This window comes from Miniopterus natalensis, chromosome 18 (genome assembly GCF_054644295.1).
Source record: "Miniopterus natalensis isolate mMinNat1 chromosome 18, mMinNat1.hap1, whole genome shotgun sequence".
Lineage (NCBI taxonomy): Eukaryota > Metazoa > Chordata > Mammalia > Chiroptera > Miniopteridae > Miniopterus > Miniopterus natalensis.
Window position 1 is genome coordinate 23,478,773 of NC_142098.1, and position 25,033 is coordinate 23,503,805.

General features: G+C 51.1%; 1 protein-coding gene across 1 annotated transcript in view; it reads left to right on the forward strand.

The window, feature by feature from the left end:
* Positions 1–22,249, forward strand: part of FA2H (fatty acid 2-hydroxylase) — a 38,995-nt gene extending 16,746 nt beyond the window's left edge. The window contains exons 2-7 of the mRNA XM_087827137.1: positions 7,131–7,223; positions 14,785–14,927; positions 15,533–15,639; positions 18,933–19,105; positions 20,511–20,763; positions 21,962–22,249. Of these exons, the coding sequence (XP_087683263.1) occupies positions 7,131–7,223; positions 14,785–14,927; positions 15,533–15,639; positions 18,933–19,105; positions 20,511–20,763; positions 21,962–22,041 (849 nt within the window). The 3' untranslated portion in view covers positions 22,042–22,249. The remainder of the gene's footprint in view (positions 1–7,130; positions 7,224–14,784; positions 14,928–15,532; positions 15,640–18,932; positions 19,106–20,510; positions 20,764–21,961) is intronic.
* Positions 22,250–25,033: the final 2,784 nt, after the last annotated feature.

Sequence of the window (25,033 nt, forward strand, 5' to 3'; positions counted from 1 at the left end):
TCTCTCCTGGGTGAATTCCTTCTCTCTCTGAGGCTGTGTCTTGATCCCAGGGGAGACTGTTAGTTTATATCTTAGGGCTGCCATAATAGAGTGCCCTAAATTGGGTGCTAAGGCAATAGAAATGTGTGTGTCACAGTCTGGAGGCAAGAAGTCTGAGATCAAGGTGTCCACAGGGTTGTTTCCTCTGGGAGCGGTGAGCAAGGATCTGTTGCAGCCTCCCCCTGGCTCCTACTGGCCTCCTGGAAATCTTTTGCGTTTCTTGGCTCGTAGCCGCATCACCCAGTCTCTGCCTTCATCTTCATATGTCCTTCTCTGCGTGTGTCTCTGTGTCCAAATTAACCCTTTTTATAAGGACACCATTCAGATTGGATTAGGGTCCACCCTAATGACCTCATCTTAACTAATTACATCTGCAATGACCCTATCAAAGTAAGTCACGTCATGAGGTGCTAGGATTCAGGATAACAAGGGTCTTGGTACAGCTGACCCGCAGGTCTGGCTCGCCCATGTGGGTGCAGTCTGGGCTTCCATCTTTCTCACTCTGTACCAACATCTCTAGAAAAAGGGTAACTCATGGCTTTGTTTTTTGTTTCTTGGTGTCTCGTGTTTTAAGGAAAATGAATGTGAGCATCTTTCGTTGTGAGATGAATATTCCTACATGTTTATTATGCAAACAAAATGAGTCCATATTAAGTAACACACCCTGCCTGCCTGATTCATTGGCGTCATCTGCCCAATCTCTGAGGACAGAGCAGGAACTTGGGGTGCCCCTGCCAGAGAGAAGCGACTTCTCGTTCCAGGAGGAAGATCCTCAGGGCCCATGGCCTGTTGGTAATGGAGCCTGGATGAGAACTGTGTCCTGAATTGCAGCATCTAGGGCTAGACGCTGACCCTGGATTCTCCCCCTGCCCCCAGTGGCCCTGAGTGAGGACTGCCTCCTTCAGGGACAGGAGTGTTACATAGACTGGCTGGAATCTCAGAGATCTGACAGGGAACAACTCCTGGGTGCTCTAAGTTTGGGCCTGGGGTGCTGAACTCAGTGCGAGAGAGGCAGGTGAGGATGAAACCCAGGAGGAGGGGCAGTGGTGTCAACAGGGCCATCTCCATGAGAGGGCTGACCTGAGAGGATGTAATGCTTCGTGACCAGCCAGGAATTGGCATTGTGCTGGGAGAAGCTAAGGTCGGCATCCTGTTTCTCTGGCTTCTCTCCCTGTGGCTTGTGCTGTGGCGGGGGATGGGGAATGGGGGCGGGGAAGCTAAGGAGGTCAACATGCTTTCCTCGCAGCTCCCACCACATGGCCCAGCAGCTCTACTGATTCTCAGCTCAGAACGGGCAGTGCCTGCTTCCCCAACTTCCTTCTCTCTCCAAGACCACACAGCCTTTGGAAGGTGTCAGCAGCTCTCTTCCTGCCTGTCCTGCCCCCACTTTGGTGGCCTCTCCAGGCCAAGGGCCTCCAGCGGTTAAACAGGCCACCATCTATTCATTAATGATAATTCAGCAAGTATTTGAGTGCTGATGCTGATCTTGTGCCAGCTACTGGGGACCTAACAGTGAGCAAGACAGCCAGAGTCTGTACCCTCATGGAGCTTATGTTCTAGCTTGGGAGACAGTCACAGGGAAATGTGCAAGGAGAGCCAGATGTTTCTAGCGTTACCCTGCTAGACTCAACAGGCTTCCTCCAAACAGCCTTGGGCCTGACCACACAAATGTTCCTAGCCACCCGCCAGCCTTCCTTCCAGGAATGGAGGAGTCAGGAGGCGCCAGGACGAGGGGTGGGTCTTAACCTCCATTCTTGTTGCCCCAGGACAGTCTGATGTCCCTCAGGTGGACCCTCTAAGAAAACTGCCACCTGACACAGGTGGGTTGGACACCCCATCTCCAGCCACACCCATGAATACTTGGGCTGACCATGCCTGTGAAAACTGGTATGTCTGACCACAGAATTACTCCCTTCCCTTACCAAAATACTGAAACTTACTTAACCCGAAGGCATCACCCAGAACAATTTTCAAATACTGGAAAAGAGTACACATCGTCTTCGCTTTCTGATGCTTTTTGGTTTTTAAAGCTCCCTTTGGCTTGCTTCCAGGATCAGGCGAGTCTTTTAAATAATGCATTGTGGAAGTTTCCAAGAAACTTTTTTCCAAAGCCTTTTAATGTTTGAGTAGTACCCTAGTTCCCAGGAATGACCTTTACACACGTCTGATTCATGCATGGTGTTTGCTTGTGGAATTCAAGGGTGAGCCTGGCTCAACTATAAAATAAACACCAGGGCCTGGAAGTCTGGAAAACGTGGCCCAGATCAGTGTGTGGTGTGGCGGCTCCCAGCAGGACTCGGATCCTAGAACACCCCCCGCCCCTCCCCTCCAGGTTCAGATATGAGCAAACCCCCTAGTGGGAATGGGAGACTGTCTTCAGAAGGGTCTTTGTCCTGTCTGCATGTGGAGAAGGTTATTAGACCCTTTGAAAGCTCACAGCTAGACTCGAGAAAAATAGTCAATGAAAGATGCGCCAGAGGACACTTCCTCATACCTGAGGGCATTTCTGCTCCTGGCGGTGCCACCGTGCAGCGCGCACTCTGGCTCTCCTTGAAGTCTCCTCCTGGACTGGAGGTGTGTCCAGTCTTGTGACTAATAACCTGGGCTTCTGCCAGGGAGGGGTGTGGTCCTAGAGAGGCCACCCAAAAAGCACCTTGTTTATATGGTCAGTCTGAGAATTTATTTGCCAAAAGCCCGTCACCCATGACATGGCTGCATGGTGGTTCCAGGGCTTTTAAATTGTGATTCAGCCAGGGCAGCAGGAGGGGGGAGGAAGAGGCAGGAGAAAGTGACCCCTACTTGCCTCTCTTCCTCCCCTTTCCCTCATCCCCTGTGGGCAGCGCACCCCCAGTGGTGCTGGTTCACAGATGCACCAAAATGTTTGTCTGAGAACGCTTACTTTCACATTGCTAATTACAGGAAAGGACACGAAGCAACCTGAGTGCTCATCAGTAGGGGACTGGTTAAATAAATTGTGGTGTGTGCTTGCAGTGAATATTATGCCACATTGGAAAACATGGATGCGGACTGTGTGTGCTGCCATGTGTGCCGAGTGGAAGAACGCACTGACAGACTGTATGGAAAGGGACAGCTGTCTTGAGAGCATCCCTCACTGTTCTGTGCTGGGGATGCCAGCCTGTGAGCTGCTCCCGGAAAGGAGGTAGAAAACCCTGGGGCTCCTCCACGTCCCTCACTTCACCTGGAATATTTCCAGTTGAAGGAAAAAACCTCAAAAGTAGTGTTTCCGATTTCAGCCAACATCTCTCTGCAAAACTGGATTCTTAGTAATTTTTCAAGTAAAACCTTAGAACTGGAACATAGAGAGCGTTTGGTCTACTTCCTGTTACCCATAAATTAGAGAGCCCCACACCAGCCACCTTGAACCAAAAAAACAATGACGTACAGTTCATGCTCATGAAAGGAAATTTTAGAGTGTAATTTTTTTACATTAATATTTTTAAATAGAATCTTTTTTTATTTTTATGTCAATGTAAAGTTGCCAACTGCTCTTCCTTGGGAAGCACTGACTTTTACTCTGAAAGTGTGCATTTCCTACCTACTTGGTATTAAAATGTTCTTTCTCTTATTTTATGCCTCACCTGAGGACATTTTTCATTGATTTTTGGAGAGAGGGAAAGGGGCAGAGAGACGAGAGAGAGAGAGAGAGAGAGAGAGAGAATCCATGTAAGAGAGAAACATTGATCAGTTGCCTCCCTCACATGCTCCAAATGGGGATGGAACTCACAACCTAGGTATGTGCCCTGACCAGGAATCAAACCCATGACCTTTTGGTGTATGGGACGACAGTCCTACCAATTGAGCCACACCAGCCAGGGCAAAACTTCCTTTCATTTATGAAATGCTGATGATGTGTAGTTTAGGAAATATTTTTATTTGGCAAAATAAAATGCTGGCAATCTTGTATCAGTTTAATGTACTTTTAGTTCTGCTCATGTCTATCCTGTGTACTAAGCCAAAGGGCACTGAGAATATATGGCCCAAATTATTGGAATTTTGACCCTTGTTTCTGGGCACTGCCCTGTCCAGCCCAGAGGGATGTTCTAAGAGGGTGTGTTCAGCATCCTGGACCACCACTCTCATCTAAGCAAACGTGCCCACCCATTTGTTTTCTATTCCCAAGAAGCACGTGCCCTGCAGAGCTTCGGGGCTCCGTCCCCAGCAGCCAAGCCCACAGCACTGCAGGAGTTGATGGCTATTTTGCAAAGATCTAGCACTAAAACATGGTCCACTGAGGAAATGTGAATGGAGCACCTCATAGCATCAAGAGCCCCTCCTAGGCACCCTGAGAAAAGGAAGCAGTAGTTTCCTGCCCTATTGGAATCTGTAACACCACTGGATAGACAAGATAGCTACCCAGACACCCAAAGACGACAAGGGCAGGAAATTGTACACAGCAACTGTCACCGTGAGAGACACAGAAAGTATGATTTTCTCAAAGTTGGAAAATGAAGAGATATTTCTGGCTGGAGTGGTTAAGGAAGATGTGCATGGCGGTCGAGAGAATATTCTGGAGTCCAACCTCTCCCTAGCTGTGGGACTGCCCTGTGCCTGGGTCCCCTCATCTGTCAAGCGGGGGTAATAATCTTGCCTACTTCATTCAGTTGTGAAGATTAAAAGGCTAGGCACAGAGTAAGCATCATGAATATTAACCTCTGTCATCATCCCAGACAGGGTAACTGACATTTGAGAAGGAAAATGCAAGGCATGTTTAGAAAATGGAAAATCATCCCTGCTGGCTAGAGGGCAATGTTAGGGTTAATCCAAGGGCTTAACAGGAGAGGAGTTTGGAAATGCAGGGGAAAGACTTGAAAAATAGAGGAGACCGGTAGGGAGCCAGGCTTCCCGTCCCCTGCAAACTCCCCTCGCTGACCCCATTTCTCAGGTTTTCTCCACCTCCCACTGCCCAGTACTTCCCATTCATCACCACTCTGAGCCCCAGTCTTCCTCACACATCTTTTGTGGCCCTCCGGGGGGCCCATATCACTGTCTGGAGCACACATGCTCTCCACACGGTGCCAGCAGCAGCAGCCCGTGAAATAAGCTTCGGGTGGCCCTGTGCTCAGTGAATGAACCATGCGGTATGGCAGCCAAAGGGCCAACGGGAGCTCGGTTCCCGTGACCTGACATGTGGCATCCTGTACAAAGGAGGCGGAGCCCTTCTGGCACTGGCGCCATCACACCTGCTTTGGAAGAGGAACGGGGACCAACCCCTATGCTTAGAGACCCTGTCTTGTCCTAAGAGGATCTTGGGGAAAAGCTCATGGCAGGGGGTGAGGGTACCAGCTGTCTGCAGGTGTGTATAGTCCTGCCAGTGAAAAAGAAAGAGCTTGTACAGTCCTAGAGGGAAGGGACCAGGAGCAATCCCTGCAAACTTGAGGCAGCCAGCTGAGCCAAGGACCCGAGCACCCAGAAAGAAAACAGTCCAGACTGCAGTGAGCGGAAAATGGGCTGCGTAGATGGCGGCTGTGCCCAGGGCCAGAGGCGACCACCCTTTCTTCTGCTTCCAGTGATTGTTTAGGTGGATGTGCCCAAAACAGATCTGTGTCTGCCATGCAGGGATGTCTAAAAAGTGTAACACAGATAAAACCCATTAAAAGATAATATATGTGAGAACCCTTCCCCTGCTTGGGCTGGGCAGGCCCCAAAATGAGCCTTTTGTTTTGTTGAGAGATGATGGAGTTGCAATAAGTGGGGCTGGGTGCACAGAGGATTGGATTACCCTACTTAAGAAAGGGCTTGGGGTGACCAGGAGAAAATAACTATTCAGGAGGGAGGGAGAATCAAGAACTTGGTGGTCAGGGGCTCTCTGTGGTATTTCGAGGGTGGAATAGAATTAGAAGGGGGGATTGTGTTCACACTCTCCCCTGTAAAAAAAAGAAAAGAATTAGGAGGGGCAAGATTATTATATGACATTTATATTGGATACTTAAGGAGTTTCATTGTATGCTATGCTATAAAGTCCACTCTTCTTTGTCCTTAAGAGTCATCAGAGATGCTTTTTTTAAAAACAACAACACATGGTGACACAGACTAAAAATACTGAGATACTCAGACCAAGGCAAGACCATGAAAATGCCTTTATTTAGGTTTTCCCAGAAAATGCCAGCATCACTGTCGCTGTCAGGTTCTCTCGGTTCACTTAGAAGCCAAAATGTAAGAATTATGACAATAGAAACCCCAACTGGCTGCTCAGTCTCCTGGTTCCTGCCAATGGCCAGCTTCCAAGGTATCCTCCATGGCCACCAGCACCATGGTGTCCTTTAGTCACAGGGGCTCAGAGGGCAGGCCCCCCATGACAAGTGGTTCCCCCCACCCTTCCTGCAAGGAAGCATGAGTTTTAGCTACATGCCAGCCTGCCCTCTCCAGCCTCACCCTGTGTGACATCAGGGCCAGCTGGGGCCATGTGACTTGCCTAGTACATTCTATTTCCTTCTGACTTTGCCTCTTTGCTGCTGTGATTTGACCTTGAGCCCATTTGGGCACTCGTCTGCCAGTCTCACCCATGTGTGGCTACTGACCCACACATGGGAGTTCCTGGAGGGACCGTCTCCCTCGCTCTCTGCTACCTCTCGTTCTTGTGGGCACGTGGACCTAGATGGCCCAGCCTGTGACCCACCGGCTCTGTGGAATTACCAGGGAGGGGAGTCATTGGGAGTGGCACAGTGAGTCCGCCTGGTGACTTCCTTTGACTCCCTCTGCATGACACCTGCCAGGGAACAGGAGGGAGGCTGCTGGGGACCTCCTTGCCCAGAGCATTCTCACTGACAGCTCATTTCCCTACAGTCTCTCTGCTGCTCCTTTTCTGTCCCAGATCTTCCTGCCTCTTGTTTTTGCAGAAATTACTTTTTTTCTGCAAAAAAAATGCAGAAAGACTAATACCACACACACATCGTTGTCTGCCTGCATTCGAAATGCTCTCAGTGTCTGTGATCTCGCCCACCTTGCCCCGCCACGGGGCTCACCACTCCTGGCTGCCCCACCGCGGGCGCGGGTGCGGGTGCAGGCGCAGGTGGCTCGGGGCCCTCTGCCCTCGCCCGCTGTAAGTAATCGCCCGCACCTTCTCCCTCCAGGGCGCCATGGAGATCGAGGCTGCAGCCTCTGCGAACACTCAGAACACAGACCCGGCGCTGGAGCCAAAGCTGAAAGTGGTCGACTGGGACAAGGTAACTGGCACAAGATGGGATGGAATGATGACTGGGGCTCCCAGGGCTCAGGAGAGGGTGTGTGGAGCCAAAGGCTGTGATTATTTGTGACGTTTGGTCAGGAAAGATGAGGCCGGGAAGCAGGTGCCCACAGCATACAAGCATGACCAAGGCTGGGATGGGTGCAGGAAAACTGCGCGTGAGGAGGTGTGCGCAGAGCCAGGCCCCAAACACCCAGGAGGTGTGTTCCCACGGACCCCTGAAGCTGAGAAGGACACAGTGCAGGGTCAGCAGGCCCAGACGTGCCCAGGTTGACCAGTGCACAGGCAGAGCTGCCCTGACCAGCAATCGCTTGCAAGGGTCACCTGTGTGGGCACCTGCTGGGACCGGCAGGGGCAGGGCGAACCATCTGCAGTGTTCGTCTGCAGAGCCTAACATCCTCTCTTGGGGGATTAGGCAGACCCCCTTTGTTGGTCAGGGGAGTCCTGAGTAGTCCCAGCTGGAAGTGGAGCGGCTCAGTGTTGGGAGGGTAGGGAGTGGAGAAGCAGCATGACCTGGGGGCCCTGGAGGGAACCAGACGTAGAAGCCATTTCCCTCCAAGCTGGGTCATGGGAAATGTCATTTTGCCATTTCCTCCTGGAAAAGACACAAGTGGGTTATCCATAAGTGTCCACCTGGGCTGCAAGTTCAAGGTTGCATGGAGGGTCAGGTGGGTGGAGATCAACGCCACCTAGATCTGTTCCATCATCACCTGTGCCCCCACCGGAGGGAAAGAGGGGCCTCCCCTCTTCCTCCTCCTCCAGGGCCTGCTCCTGCCTCCTTGCCAGCACATTGAGAGGGCACACCTGACTCACCTTCCCCACCTCTGTCATTCTTTCACACAACCTCTGTCTTCCTCCCATCCGGGCTGAGAGAGAGGGGCAAGGGCTGGCCCAAGAGAGGGTGTGGAGACCCACTCTAGCAAGAAGCTCCCAGCCCCCCCATGGGGATTGGGGGGCTGGGAGCTCCTTTTTAAAAAATTCATCTACCACATGGTCAATCCCAGACCCTTTGGGGGAGTGGAGAGTTTGGGAGCGCCCCCAACTCCCCTTGTCTAATTCTGTTTCTGACCCAGGCCAGGGGCTTGGGTGGATCCATTGGGCCTGGACCTGGAGGAGGTATGGAAAGAGGCCAAGAGGGCTGCAGCTTTTTCTTTGCCAGGGGTCCTGTGCCTGAATGTATTTACATACCCACCCCTGGGGCAGAGGGACTTGCCAAAGTTAACCCTTTGTGTTTTGCATTCAAGGGGACCTCCTCTGGGCCCTGCTGAGGAAGGGAGCTTTGGGCTCCCATGGCCAACCCTCCCCAGCCCTAGGAGCTGGGACAGAGTGGGCCATGCTGGAGTGAGGGGAACTGGAGTGCTGGGGCACAGGGAGAAGGTTCTGAAAAGATAGCAGAAGGGCCAGGAAACCAGCCCAGGGTGTCCCCACCCTGCTTGGGGGTACAGTATGGTCTGATTTTTGGTTTCTGCATGGAAGGTTATTGGAAGTATTTCTAAGTCATCCCTCCAATCACCCAGTCAGGCAGGACTCAGGCTTCCTTGTGGGAGGAGAATCCAGGTTGTAGACCCTCACCCTACACTACCTTACACCTCTCCCTGTTTTCTGGAACCCAGCCAGCCTGGGCACGCCCTTCCCATTTGCCTCACCCCCTCCTTTCACTGCTTCACTGTATCAGTTCCAGAGCCCTCCTCCGGCAGCCTCCTCTGCCCTGCCCACTTTGGGGGCCAGCTTTCTGGAACCAGATGAAACTGGTGTGTTTGAAATTGTTTGCAGAAGTCCTTGCCCAGATCCCTCTGGGCAGCAAAATTAGGGCCAAATTAACATTTCTTTTATTGAGCTCTGACCAAGTGCCAGATGCTGCAGGCCAAGCATTTTAAATTTATGATCCAATTATCTAATTTAATCTTGCCACTACACACAGATATAAGATTATCAGATCCTGATTTAGCAAAGAGGAAGAAGAAGAGTTTAGTCTCTTGCCCAGAGTCACTCTGCTGGTCCCCTTAGCGCAGCCAGCGCTTACCACTGAGCTCCCTCCCCTGCCGGGCACCCCTCCATGCTCCTGGAACCCCCCCACCCTTGAGTCCTGTGACTGGGAGAGGCCATGGTGTAAGGGAGGGAGGAAGCTGAGCAGGTCCCGGGAGGGAGGTGTCTCCAAAGCATTGCTCAGCCTTATTCCCATCCTGCCCCTCAGGCTGAGCCAGACCCCAGCAGAACCCGCTCTAGCTCCACTGGGTGGAGGCCAGTCTCTTCCCTTAAGAGACAGGTAGTATTATCCAGCCAGGTGTGTCACAAAGCAAATGCAGCTGCGAGCTTTCAAAGCCCCCTTGCCACCTACACACACACACACACACACACACTCCTTAGCATTGGGCTGCTCTGAGGGTCGCTAGGGCTGGCCAGATGTTGATGTTGGTCACATGGGTTTAACCTTTTGGAACCCTCAGTTAAGTCACTTCTCAGGAAAATAGCCCTTGGATCTGAACAAAGGCCCTCTTGGCCAGCCCACCACTGGGGAGGCCAACCTCAACCCTGTGGGTGCAGCCCTGGCTCACCTTCCAGCTTTCTGCACCTCCACTCACATCCTGTTGTGTCCCCTTGGGCCTCCTATCTCCCTTTCACCTGCCCCAGAGTAGGGGCCTGGAGGGTCTGGCTGTCCAGAGGGATCCACAGGCACCTCCCCAAGACTGTCCTTGCTGGGCCAGGGTCTCGAGTTTCTCTTTGCTTGCCCCCTTGCCCAGAGACCCTGGCCCTCTTCTGAAGAACTCAGGAGTACTCAGAAAATACCCACCCCACCTTCCTCTTCCTCAGGGAGAAACCAAGTAGGTGGCTGGGCGCGGCCCTCTGAGTCCTGCCAGCACAGTGGATAGGCAGGCTCAAGTTGGGAGAACCGCTGGGCGACCATAGGCAGCTATGTTCTCTTTCCCCCTCAGCAAGAGGGAGGAAGTTATTCCCACCTGGTACGGTGTGGGGTTGTCAGGAGGGTCCGGCATAGCGTACAAAGGGGTATCAGAAAGCGAGCTACCAGTGGAAGACCCATCGGCTTCGCTTTAGGATGGGGGGCAGGCTGGGGGGAGCGGGACAACAACAGAGCTCCTTTGCTGTTCTTCTGTCCCAAGCACACTGGCGTTCTGCAAGGTGCATGGCAATCCTCCCTCTGTTCCCAGGCTTTGACCCCTTTTCCCCCTGCTCCCGGCCACTCTCATCTTCCTGAATCCTCTCAGGGGGAGCCTGAGGCCACCTCCCCAGCTACCCCATCACCTGGGTACAGGAAGGAGGCAGGTGGTCCAGAAGTGCCTCTGTGGACTTGAGTGTAGGATAGGAGCTCCCAGTTAGAGGAGCCACCCCGCAAGGCCACCAAGAGCCCCTCATGGACCCCCACACTAAACACCCCTGCTGGGTCCCTCACAGCCTCTGTGCTGACAGACTCACAGCCATAGGGCCCTGAACCAGCAGATAGGCCTGCTGGCCTTGGGTTAAGATGGACTGAGGTGCAGGTCCCACCTCTAGCATCTACAGCTGAGCGTCAGATCTCAGTCTCCTCATCTGTAAAATGAGGCCATTGCAGGCCCTAGTTCTCAAAAAAGGATAATGGACGTGAGGTCTGAGCCCAGGGACTGTGACCAGGATGCAAGAACAACATGTTCTGAGATTCCTATCGAGCCTTACCCTCACTCTCCTCCCTACCAACCCCCACTTGTTGGAAGCCCATCACAGTCTTCCTGGCTCAGAAAGCTGCCCCAGAGCTGTGAGCTCTGTGGTCTGGGTGGACATTTCTTTAAACAATTGCCATGGCTTGCGAATGTGGTTGTGGGAGGAGCTGCTGGCACAAAGTAGCTGCCCCCTCTCCCTACATTTGCCCTTCTGGAGAGAAGCAGATACCCAGTTTCTGCTCCTGAGCTGGGGCTGCCCCTGGAAAGAGTTCTGTGCCACCTGGTTCCTGTGCTGCCCAGGAGGAGGGAGACCTGGGAAGTGGGGAAAGGGGAGAGCAAAGAAGGCCCCCTCCCCAGCCTGGCAGTATGCATGCCCTTCCACCCACCCTCTGGGCAGCAGGCAGCAGGCTGCCCTTTCCCCCTGCCTGGCCCTGCTGGAGCTGCATTCCTCGCATAGCCCGGAGAGCCCAAGGCCCCCCCTTTCCCATTGGGGCAGGGGCAGAGCTGGGTGGGGGAGGAGGGAGGGGAGGGGGAGGAAATACACACAGTTGGCACTAGGTGCTGTAGCCAAACTCTCCCTGGACTTGCATGTGCATTTTGGGGACCAGCCTGTTGCTTGGGGTGACACCCCTGTGCTATAGCTGTAAATATTCATTGTCTAAGGGAGTTAATTTGAAGTATACAAATGAAAAGCAGGCATAGAATGTCATGTGTAACATGCAAAAGTAGAACATATGAAAACCAGGGTTTTCATTTGAGGAAGATAGTGATACGTTAAGGATGCATATTATCATCCTTAGAGTAACAACTGGGGTGGGGGGACAAAAGGGCACAGTGAACAAAATAGAAGAGATAATATAGAATATTTTTGAAATACATAGTTAATACAAACAAGGCCAAAAAGGAAAAATAGAGGAGACAAACAGAAAACAAATAGCAAGATGATGGGACTACTGCAACATTAAATAAAAATGGACTAAACACTTCAACTAAAAGGCAGAGATTGACTAGATTAAAAAAAAAAAAAAGCAAGACCAACTATGTGCTGTCTACAAGAGATGCACTTTAAATGTAAAGATGTACACCGTTTGAAAGTAAAAGATGGGAAAAGATAGACCATGCAAATGCCAAGCATAAGGAAGCCTGGTGTGGCTTTATTAAGATTCAGCACAAGTAGTATTACCAGGGACCAAGATGGCTATTTCCCAATGCCAAAAGGGCCAATTTATCAAAAAGACATAACTGGGTAACCTTGGGCAAGTTACTCTGCTTCAATTTCCCCATCTGCAAGATGACACTAATAATAGTACTTGGCTCGTTAGGGGCATGGTGAAGTTCAGATGATTACGTGTTTGGAACCATGCCTGCGTGTAACAAATGCTCTGTGAGTGTTGGCTCTCAATGGTGTTGCAATTGGGGCAAAGCCTAAAGCTCTTACCATGACCCTGGCCTAGCTTCTTTTGAGGTGGGGCTCTGTAGACTGTGTAAGATAAGGTGTAAACACAGGGCAATAGCTGGTTCCTCCAGTTTTTTTTTTCCCCCCTGGTGGTGGTGGTGGTGCTGTGTGTGTGTGTGTGTGTGTGTGTGTGTGTGTGTGTGTGTGTGTGTGTGTGTGTGTGTAGAGAGACCTCAGGCAGAGGAATGGAAGGAATGAGAGCGCATGCACCCAGTGAATCCATTTCCTGCTAGACCCAAGGGGAAAAGTCAAGGAGAGGTGGGGACTGGAGGAAGTCAAACAACTAAATGGGGTTTGGATGATTGCCTTATTTAATTGGATATTTAGCTGAATGGGATGCTTCCAGGCTGACCAGAGTCATCTTCCAGTCTGGGAAGCAGGAAGACAGCCAGCACCTGGGGACTGTCAAGTTCGCATAACAGGAAATCACAACCATCTTTGGACCTTTTTCCCTGGTTGCAGGCACAGGGAGACTGCTCAGTGGGCCCTGTTTACCCAGGACTGCTCTGTCCTTGCTCCAAGGCTGTGATGGCTGTGTTAGCTTTGCCTCCAGCAGAGCTGGGAGACCTGCTGGGACTGAGCCAGCTTTGGTGGGGAGGCCTATGCAAGATGAGATTCCAGCCATGGATGCAGGAAGGCAGGTTTCAAAATCACTGTTGACTCTCTCCCAGGCTTGAGTGCTCTTCCTCCATGTATATCTCTTTCTCCTCTCCTTTTCTTTCCTGATACTACCTCCCTTCTCACCAGCAGTAGCTACCTAACTCCCTTGTATTGGAGATTTATTGGCATCCACTATGCGCCAAACACCAGACACATCTTGCCCCCTCTCTTATGGGTGGTGGCACATCAGCTCTACAGATGAGAGAACTGAGGCGCTCCGAGAGGTAAAGGCACTTGCCTAGCATCCCACGGCTGATAAATGGCAGAGCCAGGCTTTGAAGGTGGTCCCTCACTACAACGTCATTGTCCTTTACTGGTTTTGATTTACTGATTTTGGTCCAGATTACTCTTCTTCAGTACATTGACTCATCAGAAATCTTTAAGGGTTTTCCATTGCCTAGAGCTGCGGCTTCCAAACTTTTCAATCTTACACCCCCATAAGTAAAACATTTAGAGCACATTATATTTCCATTTTAATTATTTATAAATTATTTGCATGTACTACTGTATTATGTGCATGTGAAAATATTGAAATACAGTTTAAAAATGATATAACCATATCAAATAGAGTCTCTAATATTCTCTCCATGCCTCTGAGGATCAACCGGTGAGTAGCCCTGGTGTGTGCACACATCCCCACCTTGGAGACAACTGGCCTGGAGGGTGAAGTAGCAGCTCCTGGGCCTGGTGTGGGGTATTCTGTCATCTAAAATCCTCTGCCTCACAGATCAATGTCAAGGTACTAAAGGGGCCACAATCATTGTCAACTCCACATCTCTGCCTACATTCCCTCCCCCACTTTTCCCTCTCCCCCTTACCAAGTCCTCCATGTTGTGTGAGCTCCAACCCAAACCCCAAGTTCTCTGCAAAGCCCTTTTCTTCTACCCTGGACCCAGGCATTTGTAGCAGTCATTCTGCCTTCCAATCTCAGCGTGCCTGTATCCATACTAAACTGTCTCTCCTCGCATGCCTCATCTTGCTGACCACTTTATGCTGGTACCATCATTATTACTTCCATTTCATAGCTGGAGAAACTGAGGCTCAGAGATATCAAGTAATCTGCCCAAGGTCACACAGTAAGTGATAGAGCCAGGATTTGTACCCAGGCCTGACTTCAGAGACTGAACTCTGATTAAGCACTAAGCTATGTGGATCAAAGATGACCTCTCACATTCCTGTTTATTCTTCCCATTGTCTAGTACAGAAATGGATATATGAAATATGAAGCACATTTTTGAATGAATGGCTATTTAAATGGATGAGTGAATGCATTGCCCAGACCAACACCAAGGAGAAAGCGTATGGTAGAGGAGAAAGGACCTATTTCATTCCTAGTACAGAATGTATTGGCTCCTGTACTTAAAGAGTCCTGGACATGACTTCAAGCTTCAGGCATGGCTGAATCTGGGTGCTCAGGTGTCATCACCTGGATTCAGTGATTGGCCACCCTCTGTATTGACTGAGTTCTCAGGCAGGCTCTGCTAGCAACTCCAGGGTCATGCCCTGCCAACAGCAACTCCAGCAGGAAGAGAGGGTGTCTGATGGCTTATTGCACCAGCTTAGGTTATGAGCCTGTCCTGGATCCCATTTCTGTGTCCAGGAGTTGAGATGAGCAGCTTGATCAGTCCTGAATCACTGAAGTGATAGGGTAGGTAGCCCCACACAGACCACATGAGGTAGAGGATGGTGACTGGGATACTATAACTAGGAGACAGAAGAGTGAATGTGTGCAGGTGTGAATATCAAGTGTCCACTGAATTTGTCTTTTGCAGGACCTGGTAGACTGGCAGAAGCCCCTACTGTGGCAGGTAGGCCACTTGGGAGAGAAGTATGATGAGTGGGTCCACCAGCCAGTGAGCAGGCCCATCCGCCTCTTCTACTCAGACTTCATCGAGGCCCTCACCAAGACTGTCTGGTGAGCCCCACGCTGAGCCCATGGTGGGCTGTCCCTCTCTCCTGATGGTATCAGTCAGATACAATAGGGGAAGGGACATTTGGCTGCCCCCATCCCCCAGCCCAGAGCTATATACTATAAACTCTTGGGGACAGTAGAACATGCCATAGGTATAATCCATTCCTATGCATGGTTTGTTCATTGAGTGAGTGACACCCCAACATATAGCCAGAAACCACTCTGAATGCCACCCCTATTCTATTCCAGATTCCTATGAAGGGTTTCCAGCCTCTAATGTCCATGGGAACAATTTTGCCTGCAATTAGCTCCTTTGCCACAAGAGGTCAGCATCTATTCAGCTGCACAGACTAGCCACAGGGACACAGTTCTTTTCTGCCAATAACTCATCTCAGAGACCCGGGCAGATAGACTCATGACCTTTCTTTTGTTTTCCCCTTCCCACCCCACCCCCAGCAGTGTCCCTTTGATCCAAGGTCTCCATATACTTTCTGCACATGCTTTGGTATCATGTCATCCCCCCTCCAGTCAAGATGTATGCCTGGGGAAACTGGACCCCGTTGAGCCCCTGGGCATGTATATCTCTCACCCTGGTGGCCCTCCTGCAGGTACAGCGTCCCCATCATCTGGCTGCCCCTGATGCTGTACCTCAGCTGGTCCTACTACCGAACCCTCGCCCAGGGCAACGTCCGACTCTTCGCTTCCTTTACCACAGGTAATATTGGTTCCTTCCTGATTCGCTCCCATGGCTCCTGGAGGTGGGAGACCTTGATGTTCTTCCTGACAGTGAGAGAACAGAACCCAAAATCATATCACAAACTTTTTAAATGAGACCTATTTGTAGAAATAGTCTTCCAAAGAAAAATATAGTCAGACTCCCTCAACCCCAACCCCAACCCTAAATAGATTACAAAGAAGAAGGGGGGAGCAACATATTAGCAGAAACTAAATGAAACCATTTTGTTAGGAGACATAACAATAAAGAAAGAGGCTTATCACTGACTCTACTACTAGAAAAGGCATGATCTGGGATTGTCAAGAAACTAAATGAAATCATTCACCAGGTGGTACAGCTGAGAGCTAGATTCAGAATGGTCCATGAACACGGCAAAATCAGAACCTGGAAGAGAAAGATCTGGGAGTGTCCTGCAGTGTCTCCTGGGTAAAGGTCCAGGTAGCAGAACCCCTGACTCGGAGAAACAACCCCACTAACCTCTACTGAGCACTTACCTTGTGCCAAGCCTGATGCCTTCCAGGGACCATCTCAGTTAACTCTCCCAACAGCCCCACAGAAAAGGTGCTATCCTAATGCCCTTTTCGAGATGAGGAAATGGAGCCTCAGAGAAGTCAAGCAAGCAATTCAGGGTCATGTGGCTGGGATGTAGATGCCAAGTGCCTCCCAGTTTCAAGGATCAGGGGATAGAGAGAAGGGCTGACATGGGGCAGCTTCCGAAGAGCCTATGGGGCTGAGTCTCAGGGCAGCTGTGAGTTTGGGTGCAGCCACTTCTGTCAGCCTGCCTCCAAGGTTCACTGCCTAGCTTGGGCCTCCAGGTACATACTGTCTGCCCAGGTGGTCTGTTTGTCCTAGCACAGTCTGCCTCAGGAGGCACTGACCCATGACAGGTGGCTCAGATGGAGGCCAGGTCAGGGGGCAGGCAGGAGAGGGGTGCTGGGGTAGCTCAGGTGGGCTTTCCTTTCCCGATCACACAATGTTCCTGCTCTGAACCTTTGGAGCGCCTCCTCTCTGCCAGATACAGGCTCCTTCTCCCCACACTCTGGGGCTTCTCTCCTGCCCGCCTGTCCTGGGAGTGGCAAGGTGAGGACCTGAATGGTTTAGATGAGAGGGACCACAGCCACAGTGATGGGAGCCTCTGTGTCCCCCTCCACACACCTGGCCCAGGATGTGGCGGGGTTGGGGGTTGGTGAACAAGCTGCGGGAAGTTCCCCAGAGCCCAGAACTGCTCCAGGTCACCAAGGGTTAACATGCATGCCCTGCAAGCCAAGGTTACCCTTTTCGGCCCACGCTGAATAGCTCAGGCACAGCACAGGGCTTGTTGCTCAGAAGGCCTGCTCACTGAATCGCCCACTGTCCACCCGGCGCTCCTCTAACAATCAGCAACAGTGGCAGTGCTGCCAGGGCTGGCGGCCGGTGGGGGAAGGGGCTGCGGGAGCTTTGGCCCAGGTCCCTCTGCAGGATTCCTCTAGAGATGCCACTCTGTACCAGCTCCCAGCGGATGTTCCAACAGGGATGATGCTGGGGTGAGGGAGCAAGAGGAGACTTGACCTATAGGAGGGGGCCCTTCTGCGTGGCAGGGAGGGTGATCTGAGGGCTTGGTCAGAAGTGCAGGCCTCTGCAGAGAGCCAAGATGTGCTGTTTAATAAAGGTCCAGTGAAGAGCCTGTGGCCATGATGCTAGCAATGGTGGCATGAGAGATATATCTCCACAGGCCTCCCTCACCTCCCAGCTTGTCAGGCAAGGCAGAGAAAATAAGAGCCTCCGAGCAAGGCAAGGGGAGGCTGAGCAGGTCAGCCTGCGGACTGAAGGGTCCCAGGTTCGATTCTGACCAAGGGCACACACCTCAGTTGTAGGCTTGATCCCCTGGGGGCTGGGGGCATGCAGGAGGCAATCAATCAATGTGTCTTTCTCACAGTAATGTTTCTCTCTCTCTCTCTCCTCCTTCCACTCTCTCTGAAAAAGCAATGGAAAAAATATGCTCGGGTAAGGATTATAAATAAGTAAATAATAAAAAGAACTATAAATTAAAAAAGAAAAAGAAACGAGAGCCCCAGGGACTGCAGGCTGTCATTGATGTGAGGGAGAAATTGCAGGCTGTTGGGTGTTGGGTGTTGGGAACCTCACACTTGATGACAATTACATCTCCAGTCTTCTGGTCTCCAGGCTAATCATCTTCAGTTTTGTGTTTTTTTCAAATCTTCCTCAGATATGCTATGATTTCAAGTCTTGTCCATTGAGATTTCTCTACATGTGTTTTCCTGTCCCTTCTGTTTTCCAGTCCTTGGTTGTTAACATTTTTCATCAATGACTGCCCAGCTTTAATGTCTTAATTGGGATCGTTCCTCCCTCTCCCCCATGCCACTGAGGCAAGCTCACCCTTCTCAGGTGTCTTAGCCATTTGGACTGCTATAGCATAAAACATCAAAGACTGGGTGATTTAAAGGCAACAGAAATCTGTTGCTCCCAGATCTAGGAGCTGGAAGTTCAGATCAGTGCCAGTCTGGTCAGGGAAGGGTGCTCTTCCAAGTCACAGACTTCTTGTGTCCTCACATGGGTGTAAAGGAAAGGGAGCTCTGTGGGATTTACTTACTTACTTATTTATTTATTTATAATCCTCAACCCAGGACATGCTTAGAGAGAGGAAGGGAGAGAGAGGGAAACATTGATGTGAGAGAGAAACATCAGTTGGTTGCCTTCCATACGTGGTATGACCAGGGATCGAACCCACAACCCAGGTATGTGCCCTGCCTGGGAATCACACTGGCAGCCTTTCAATGCACAGTGGATGCTCACCCAGCTGGGCCACCCAGCTAGGCCATGGGCCCTCTTATAAGGGCACTAATCCTATTCATGAGGGCTCTACCCTCCTGAGGTAATCACCTCCCAAAGGCCCCATCTCTTAATACCATCACCTTGGGGGTTAGCTTTCAACATAAGAATTTTGAAGAGACACATTCAGACCATAGCACCCGGCAAAGGTCCATTACTGGCCATAACTGCTCCTCTTAGTCCGCCTAAGGAAACCTCAGGTCTCTGGCCAGCAACCCCATTGTTCCCTGAGAGCACCCCTCCAAGCCCAGCACAGGTCCTCACCACCTCCTTCCCATTTTTGACCCAAGAGCCCCAGCAGTATGGCCCGGCCCCATAGCTGCTGGACAGAGGACGGCAGATCCCAAGGTGATGGGGCAGTAAGATGGACGTCTGGAGCCACCAGGCACTGCTGCCCACTGGGCCATCTGCCCTGACCTTGCCTCTCTCTTGCAACCCTGCAGAGTACTCCGTGGCCATGCCGAAGTCCGTGTTCCCGGGCCTGTTCGTGCTGGGGATGCTCCTCTGGAGCCTAACAGAGTACCTCCTCCACCGCTTCCTGTTCCACATGAAGCCCCCCAGCAACAGCTATTACCTCATCACGCTGCACTTCGTCCTGCACGGCCAGCACCACAAGGTGAGCGGGGGGGCTCCCACCCAGGGCCTTGCAGCTCTGACTGACTCACAGGAGCTGCCGACCTTCACGGGAGTCAGGCTGGGAACAAGAGGAAATCAGGGCATTTGATGTTGCTCAGAGGAAGGACTGGGTCCTAACCTGAAGCGGGCGTGGACAGAGTGAGCATGTGTGTCTGTATGCCATAATTATTGACACCGGGCACTCTGCAGGTACCTTTCATGTGCCATCTTTAATCCTCACAACAACTCATTCATTCATTCAACAAATGCTCACTGAGCCCTCCCTCTGTGCCAGGCACTGTTCTAGACACCATTGAACGAGAGTCAAAAATCACTGCCCTTGTGGAGCTTCTTTCTGAAGGTGGTGCTGTAGTTCTTCCCATTCCACAGAGCAGCAAACTGGGGCTTGGGGAAATTAAGAAACTAAGGAACTCACCCAAGGTCATAACCAGGATCTTGTGCCTCATTCTGTGGATCCCAGAGTCTTTGCTCTCAACCACCCATCACCCTTGGGCTTTTCAAGGGGAATGTGACGGTTCCAGTGGCAGAGACTAGAAGCCAGGTCTGCCCAGAGGAAGCTGCATCCCACTGTTCCTACACTATGCTGTTCTCAGCCTTTCTCAGGATATCCCTCCCTCCCTGCAGGAGCTGGCTTTCCAGCATACTACTGGTCCTGTTGCTCGTGGTCTGAGCAGGGAGAAGCCCTCATCGGCATATGACTCTATGACTACTGCCTGTTTTCTCTCTTTTCTTCCAGTCCAGAGAGGGTCTGTCTCTTCTCAGAATCCTCAGCAAGCAGTCACTAAAATCTTACCTCTTTGCCTTTGGCTTTTAAAGCCCCAGAGCCTAAGGCCTATTTCTCTTGTTGTTTAATGTGATAATACCCCCTTGGAACAAAGAAGGGCCCCTGTTAGGACGGGGTGGGGGGGTATGTTAACACTTTCAGTATCATCCTACCATGTGAATCTGCATAACACCAGTTTGCTGGTGTGTTGCCTTCCCAGACAATGGCAGGTCCTGGTCTAAGTACCCCACCTGGTCACCGGAGTTAGGGCTTCTCTCTAGCACCTAACGAATTCCAGAGCCAAAGTGGCCTCTTGAGCATAAACCCTGAACATCCTGCCCACATCACACCCACCCCTGTGTTCTTGCACAGTGTTCCAGGCCCTATCCTGGCTTGGAAACTGGGAACAGGACAGTCTCTCTAGGGCTTTCTAGCATGGAGGCCTGCCCTCCCCAAAGCCACTGAAAGTGCCAAGCCTACACATGATAAGTCGCTGCCCCCTCCCTGGGATATCTGGGCTGCTTTGCCCCATGCTGGGATGGGTGGGGGTGGGGAATGTCTCTGCTGTGACTTAGGCAGGCCCCCCTGCTGCATTCTGACACCTGAGCCTCTCCACCCACAGGCACCCTTCGATGAGTCCCGCCTGGTCTTCCCCCCTGCGCCAGCTTCTCTGGTGATTGCCTTCTTCTACACAATCTTACAGCTCCTCCTGCCCGAGGCGGTGGGAGGCACGGTGTTTGCAGGGGGCCTTCTGGGCTATGTCCTCTACGACATGACCCATTACTACTTGCACTTCGGCTCGCCTCACAAGGGCTCCTACCTGTACAACATGAAGGCCCACCACGTCAAGCATCACTTTGCACATCAGAAGTCAGGTAAGGATCGGCCAGTACCTCCATTGAGCCCCTACCAAGGGCCATGCACTGTCCTGGGTATTGGGGATACACAGACAGAAGGCAAGCCTGGGGCTCCCATCCTACTCTCTGGTGTGGGGGACTGTGCAGAGACAAACAAGGAAATCAATCAATAGTAAAAGATCATTTCAGACAATGTTAAGTGCCACAAAGAAAATAAAGCAAGATGATGTTAGAGGGACCATATACGTCAGGGGAGGGGTCCAGCTCTGTCTAATAAAATATGCAAGTCACAGATTGATTTTTAAATTTTCTAGTGGCCACATTAGCCAGTAAAAATAAATGGATGGAATTAATTGCAATAGCATATTTTATTAAGCCAAATATAACCAAAATATTATCATGTTAACATATAATCAATGTAAAATATCGTTAATGAGACATTTTACATTCTTTTTCTTATATTAAGAATTCCGCATCCGGTGTATATTTGGCACTTACAGCACATCTCAATTCAGGTGTTAAATTTTCATTGGAAATATTTAATATGCATTTAGAATTTATAAAATTTATATTTAAAAAAGGAAAAGTAGATTCACATACCCAAATTGCTCTGAATATACTTGAAAGATTTCTAGTAACTGAATTGAGTATATACTTTTTAATTGAATTTTAAGTTAATTAAAATTAAATGAAATTAGAAGTTTAGTCCCTCTGTAGCTCTAGCTACATTTCCAGTGCTTAACAGTCATGTGGGCTAGCGGCTACCACGCTGGATGGCAGAGCGCTAGGTAAAGTGGTCCAGGAAGATGTCACTGCAGAGATGTCGTTAGAGCTGAGACCTAAATTAAGAGAAGCCAGCACCTGATGTCTGGGGAGAGAGCATCTCAGGAGCAACAGGTGCAAAGCCTTGAAGCGAGAACGAACTTGGCCTCTTTGAAGAGAAGGAAGAGGCAGGCAGGGGCCAGGCTCTCCCAGGAAGTCCTGCCAGATAAAGAATTTGGGTTTATTCCAATGTATCCTTGGGAAATTGGAAACACAGGTACCCTGCTCTTGACTTCTGCCGTGATGGCCCTGAGAGTTGGGAAGGCCAGCGGGAATAGATGTTAAAATCTTCCCAAGTATTGGCCCTACCCCGGCTCCCTTTCCAAGAAGATTTCTCCACCCCCCCCCCCCCGGACAGCGCCTCACCTTCTCCCCTATTCGTCTCCCTCTCTAGGATTTGGCATCAGCACTAAATTTTGGGATTACGTTTTCCACACTCTTATGCCGGAAGAACCCCACCCGAAGATCCAATGACAACTCCCAGCTCCACTGTGGTCCCTGCCCCACCCCTACCCCATCCAGACCCTGCAAAGAAGGTTTGCTTGGCCAAGCAGGATGGGCTTTGTCCAGCTATTGGGCTTGGTGAAGGGTGCTGGGGAGACCCTAAAGACTGAGACTGGCCCTGAGACTTCCCTCCTGACCCACCAGAGGAGGGCCACATCCACTTGGTGGCCGAATAGCTCTCAGGGACTAGCTCTTCCCTGCAGCATCCTGGCCTTTCCACCAACATCTCTTCCCAGAGTCTTAGCCCACAGGACTGCTTTAGGATCTGGCCAACGTTATCAGCCCCAAGGGGAATGAAGGAAACGGACCCCTGTGACTTCCTGACAGGTGTGTGATCCGCCTGTGTCTTAGCACCTCGGGCTCCCTGGGAGCCAAACCCACAGCAAAGAGTGGGGTCTGCGGGGCCCCTGGCCCTAGTCTTCCCACCTCCCTTTCCTGGTGACGGCTTCCTGGCTCTGACTTTCTCCTGATGAGCGGAGAACACTGAGGTGGGTGGAGGGCTCTTACAAGAAGAGATAGCATGATGCCTCCCGCAGACCATCCCAGATCCCAGGGCAGTGCCTCTGCCCACTGCCGGTCACAAATGCCAGCTGTACCACCAGATGCCTCAGGCTGAGACACATGCCTGGCCCTCACCTGCTTGTGCAGATGGGCTGAGGTTAGCTGGCATTGGCTTCAAGGCTGGCAGGAGCCCAGGCCCCCTTTTTTTTAGGAACCACCAGCTGCTCTAGCCATCTCTTCCCTGCCTCCAGAATCACAAAGCTTTTCTCCGAGGGAGGCTAACGTGGCTTCTCTATGGGTTGGAGCCCCACCCCATTTCCAGCCATTCTTGACCTCCACCTGGCACAGGTGGGCCCCTGTCCCCCTCACTCAGGACCCTTCCAGCCAGTGCCTCCTTAGGCCAAGATGAGGCCTTTATTCGGTGCCTTATCTCCCTCACCATTTGCTCCCTACCCCCCCCACCAGCAGATGAGGTTCCAGCCCCTTCTTCCTCATAACCAAAACCCTCACTGCTCATAAGAGGGTCTTATTTATAAACTATATAAACGCTCGAGTAGCTGCTCAGATTGCCCTTTCTAATCCTATGTGTTGAGCTTATGTAAACCTTTTGTCCTATTTCTGTTCCCTTCTTACCCACAAACCGTTACTACTTGAAACTTTTAAAAAAAACTCGATGAGCATAAAGGCTGAAGAGAAGCAGTGTGAGCGCTCCTGTGATTTGTACTGTTTACTGCGGAGTTATTTAAAGATTTTGGAATAAATATACAAACTACAGTTGTGAAATACAGGTGTAAATAAATTGTATATTTTGAAAAATAAAAACATTTAAAAAGAAACCAACAGAGAGTAGTTGCTCCTTACGGATGCTGACTCGCCAGACTTCACCATGCGGGGTGCGGGATGGGGTGGGCGTCCCCCGGGAGGAGGGTTTATCGCCAGCCCGTTGCGGAGACCTGCTGGGGCACGGTGACAATAAAACCCTGAGCAACTCTCATTTCCTGACTTGGTTTTATTACTGTTTTAAAATTCTCTGCAGACAGCAATCCCCGTTACTGCCTGCACGTGGGGCAAAGGGGTGGGGGGTGGGGGTGTCGCTCCCACCAACCCCCGTGGCACACTGCTGGGGAGACGTTTCCTCTGGAATTTATCAGACCCCAACTGAGATTCCAGCCGAGATTCCAGCCGAGATTCCAGCTGACTTTCCTAACACAGCGGAGGAAGAGTCTAACAGCAAACACCCGCGGGGAGACCTCGAACATCAGGCCAGCTCTCAGTCCAGGCGAAACAGCTTCTCAGGACGTCTTCGCAGCCACCGCACCAGAACCACCTGAGGAATCTGTCAAAGCACAGACCCAAGTCTGCGACACTCAGGGTCTAGTTCGGCAGGCCCGTTGGAGGAGGACTCTGGGTTTGCCTACCTGAGGATGCAGAAGCGGGAGCAGACGGAGAGGCAGACTTGGAAACAGAAGCAACTGTGAACCGATGTTGGCGAGGCTCTGGCAACCTGGAGGGAGCCCCGGGCCTTGCTGCCTCTCCCTGCTCCGGCAGCCGCCTGATGGCTTTGTCCCTGCAGCTCCCAGCCCAAAGATAAGGGCCGCCTGTCTGAGCCACCCATCCCTCAGGCTCCTGGAATCTATCATTGAAGTCAGGCTGTTCAAGCAGCAGAAATCACAAGCCCCATTTCCTACATGGCACTGGAATCCTGATCATGGAGCATCACAACCAAGGGGAAGGAAGAAACAAAAAGCAGCAAAGGAAGAGCCTGACTAGTTGTAAATATGCAAGCACACCGGGGAAAAGTCCAAGCGGAGCAAGTCTGAGCAAAACACTAACTGGGGGGAGAAAACTTATTTTAAAAGATTGAAAAAGAACTAGTAAGAAATGCTAGTCCTAGCCAGTTTGCTCAGTGGTTAGAGCGTCAGCCTGAGGACTGAATGAAGGGTCTCGGGTGCGATTCCAGCCAAGGGCGCATACCTCAGTTGCAGGCTCGATCCCTGGCCCCAGTCGGGGCACATGCAGGAGATGACCAATCGATGTGTCTCTCTCACATAGATGTTTCTCTTTCTCTCTCTCCCTTCTACTCTCTCTGAAAAGCAATGGAAAAAATATCCTTGTGTGAGGATAAAAAAAAAAAAAAAGTTAAAATTTAAGTGAGTTTGTAGCATGACAGTGAGAAAATTTGGGGGGGGGGAATGGTAGGAGACACACACACACTCATAAAACTAAGCCAACCTAAATGAAAAGGTCCACTCAGTGCCCATTGGGTGGATTCCTAGTGAGCCCACATTAACTTTCCAGGGGATTAGGAATTTCCACAAGGCCTGTGGAAGAGAGGAACATAGGAAGTGCCACAAAGCCCTTAATCTCAAGCCAGTTGGCAATCATGGTGCAGTCCTTACTCAGTGACCACCTGGTAGAAACTGAGAATTTTATCATCCAGTGTAGGAGACCCAAGAATCAA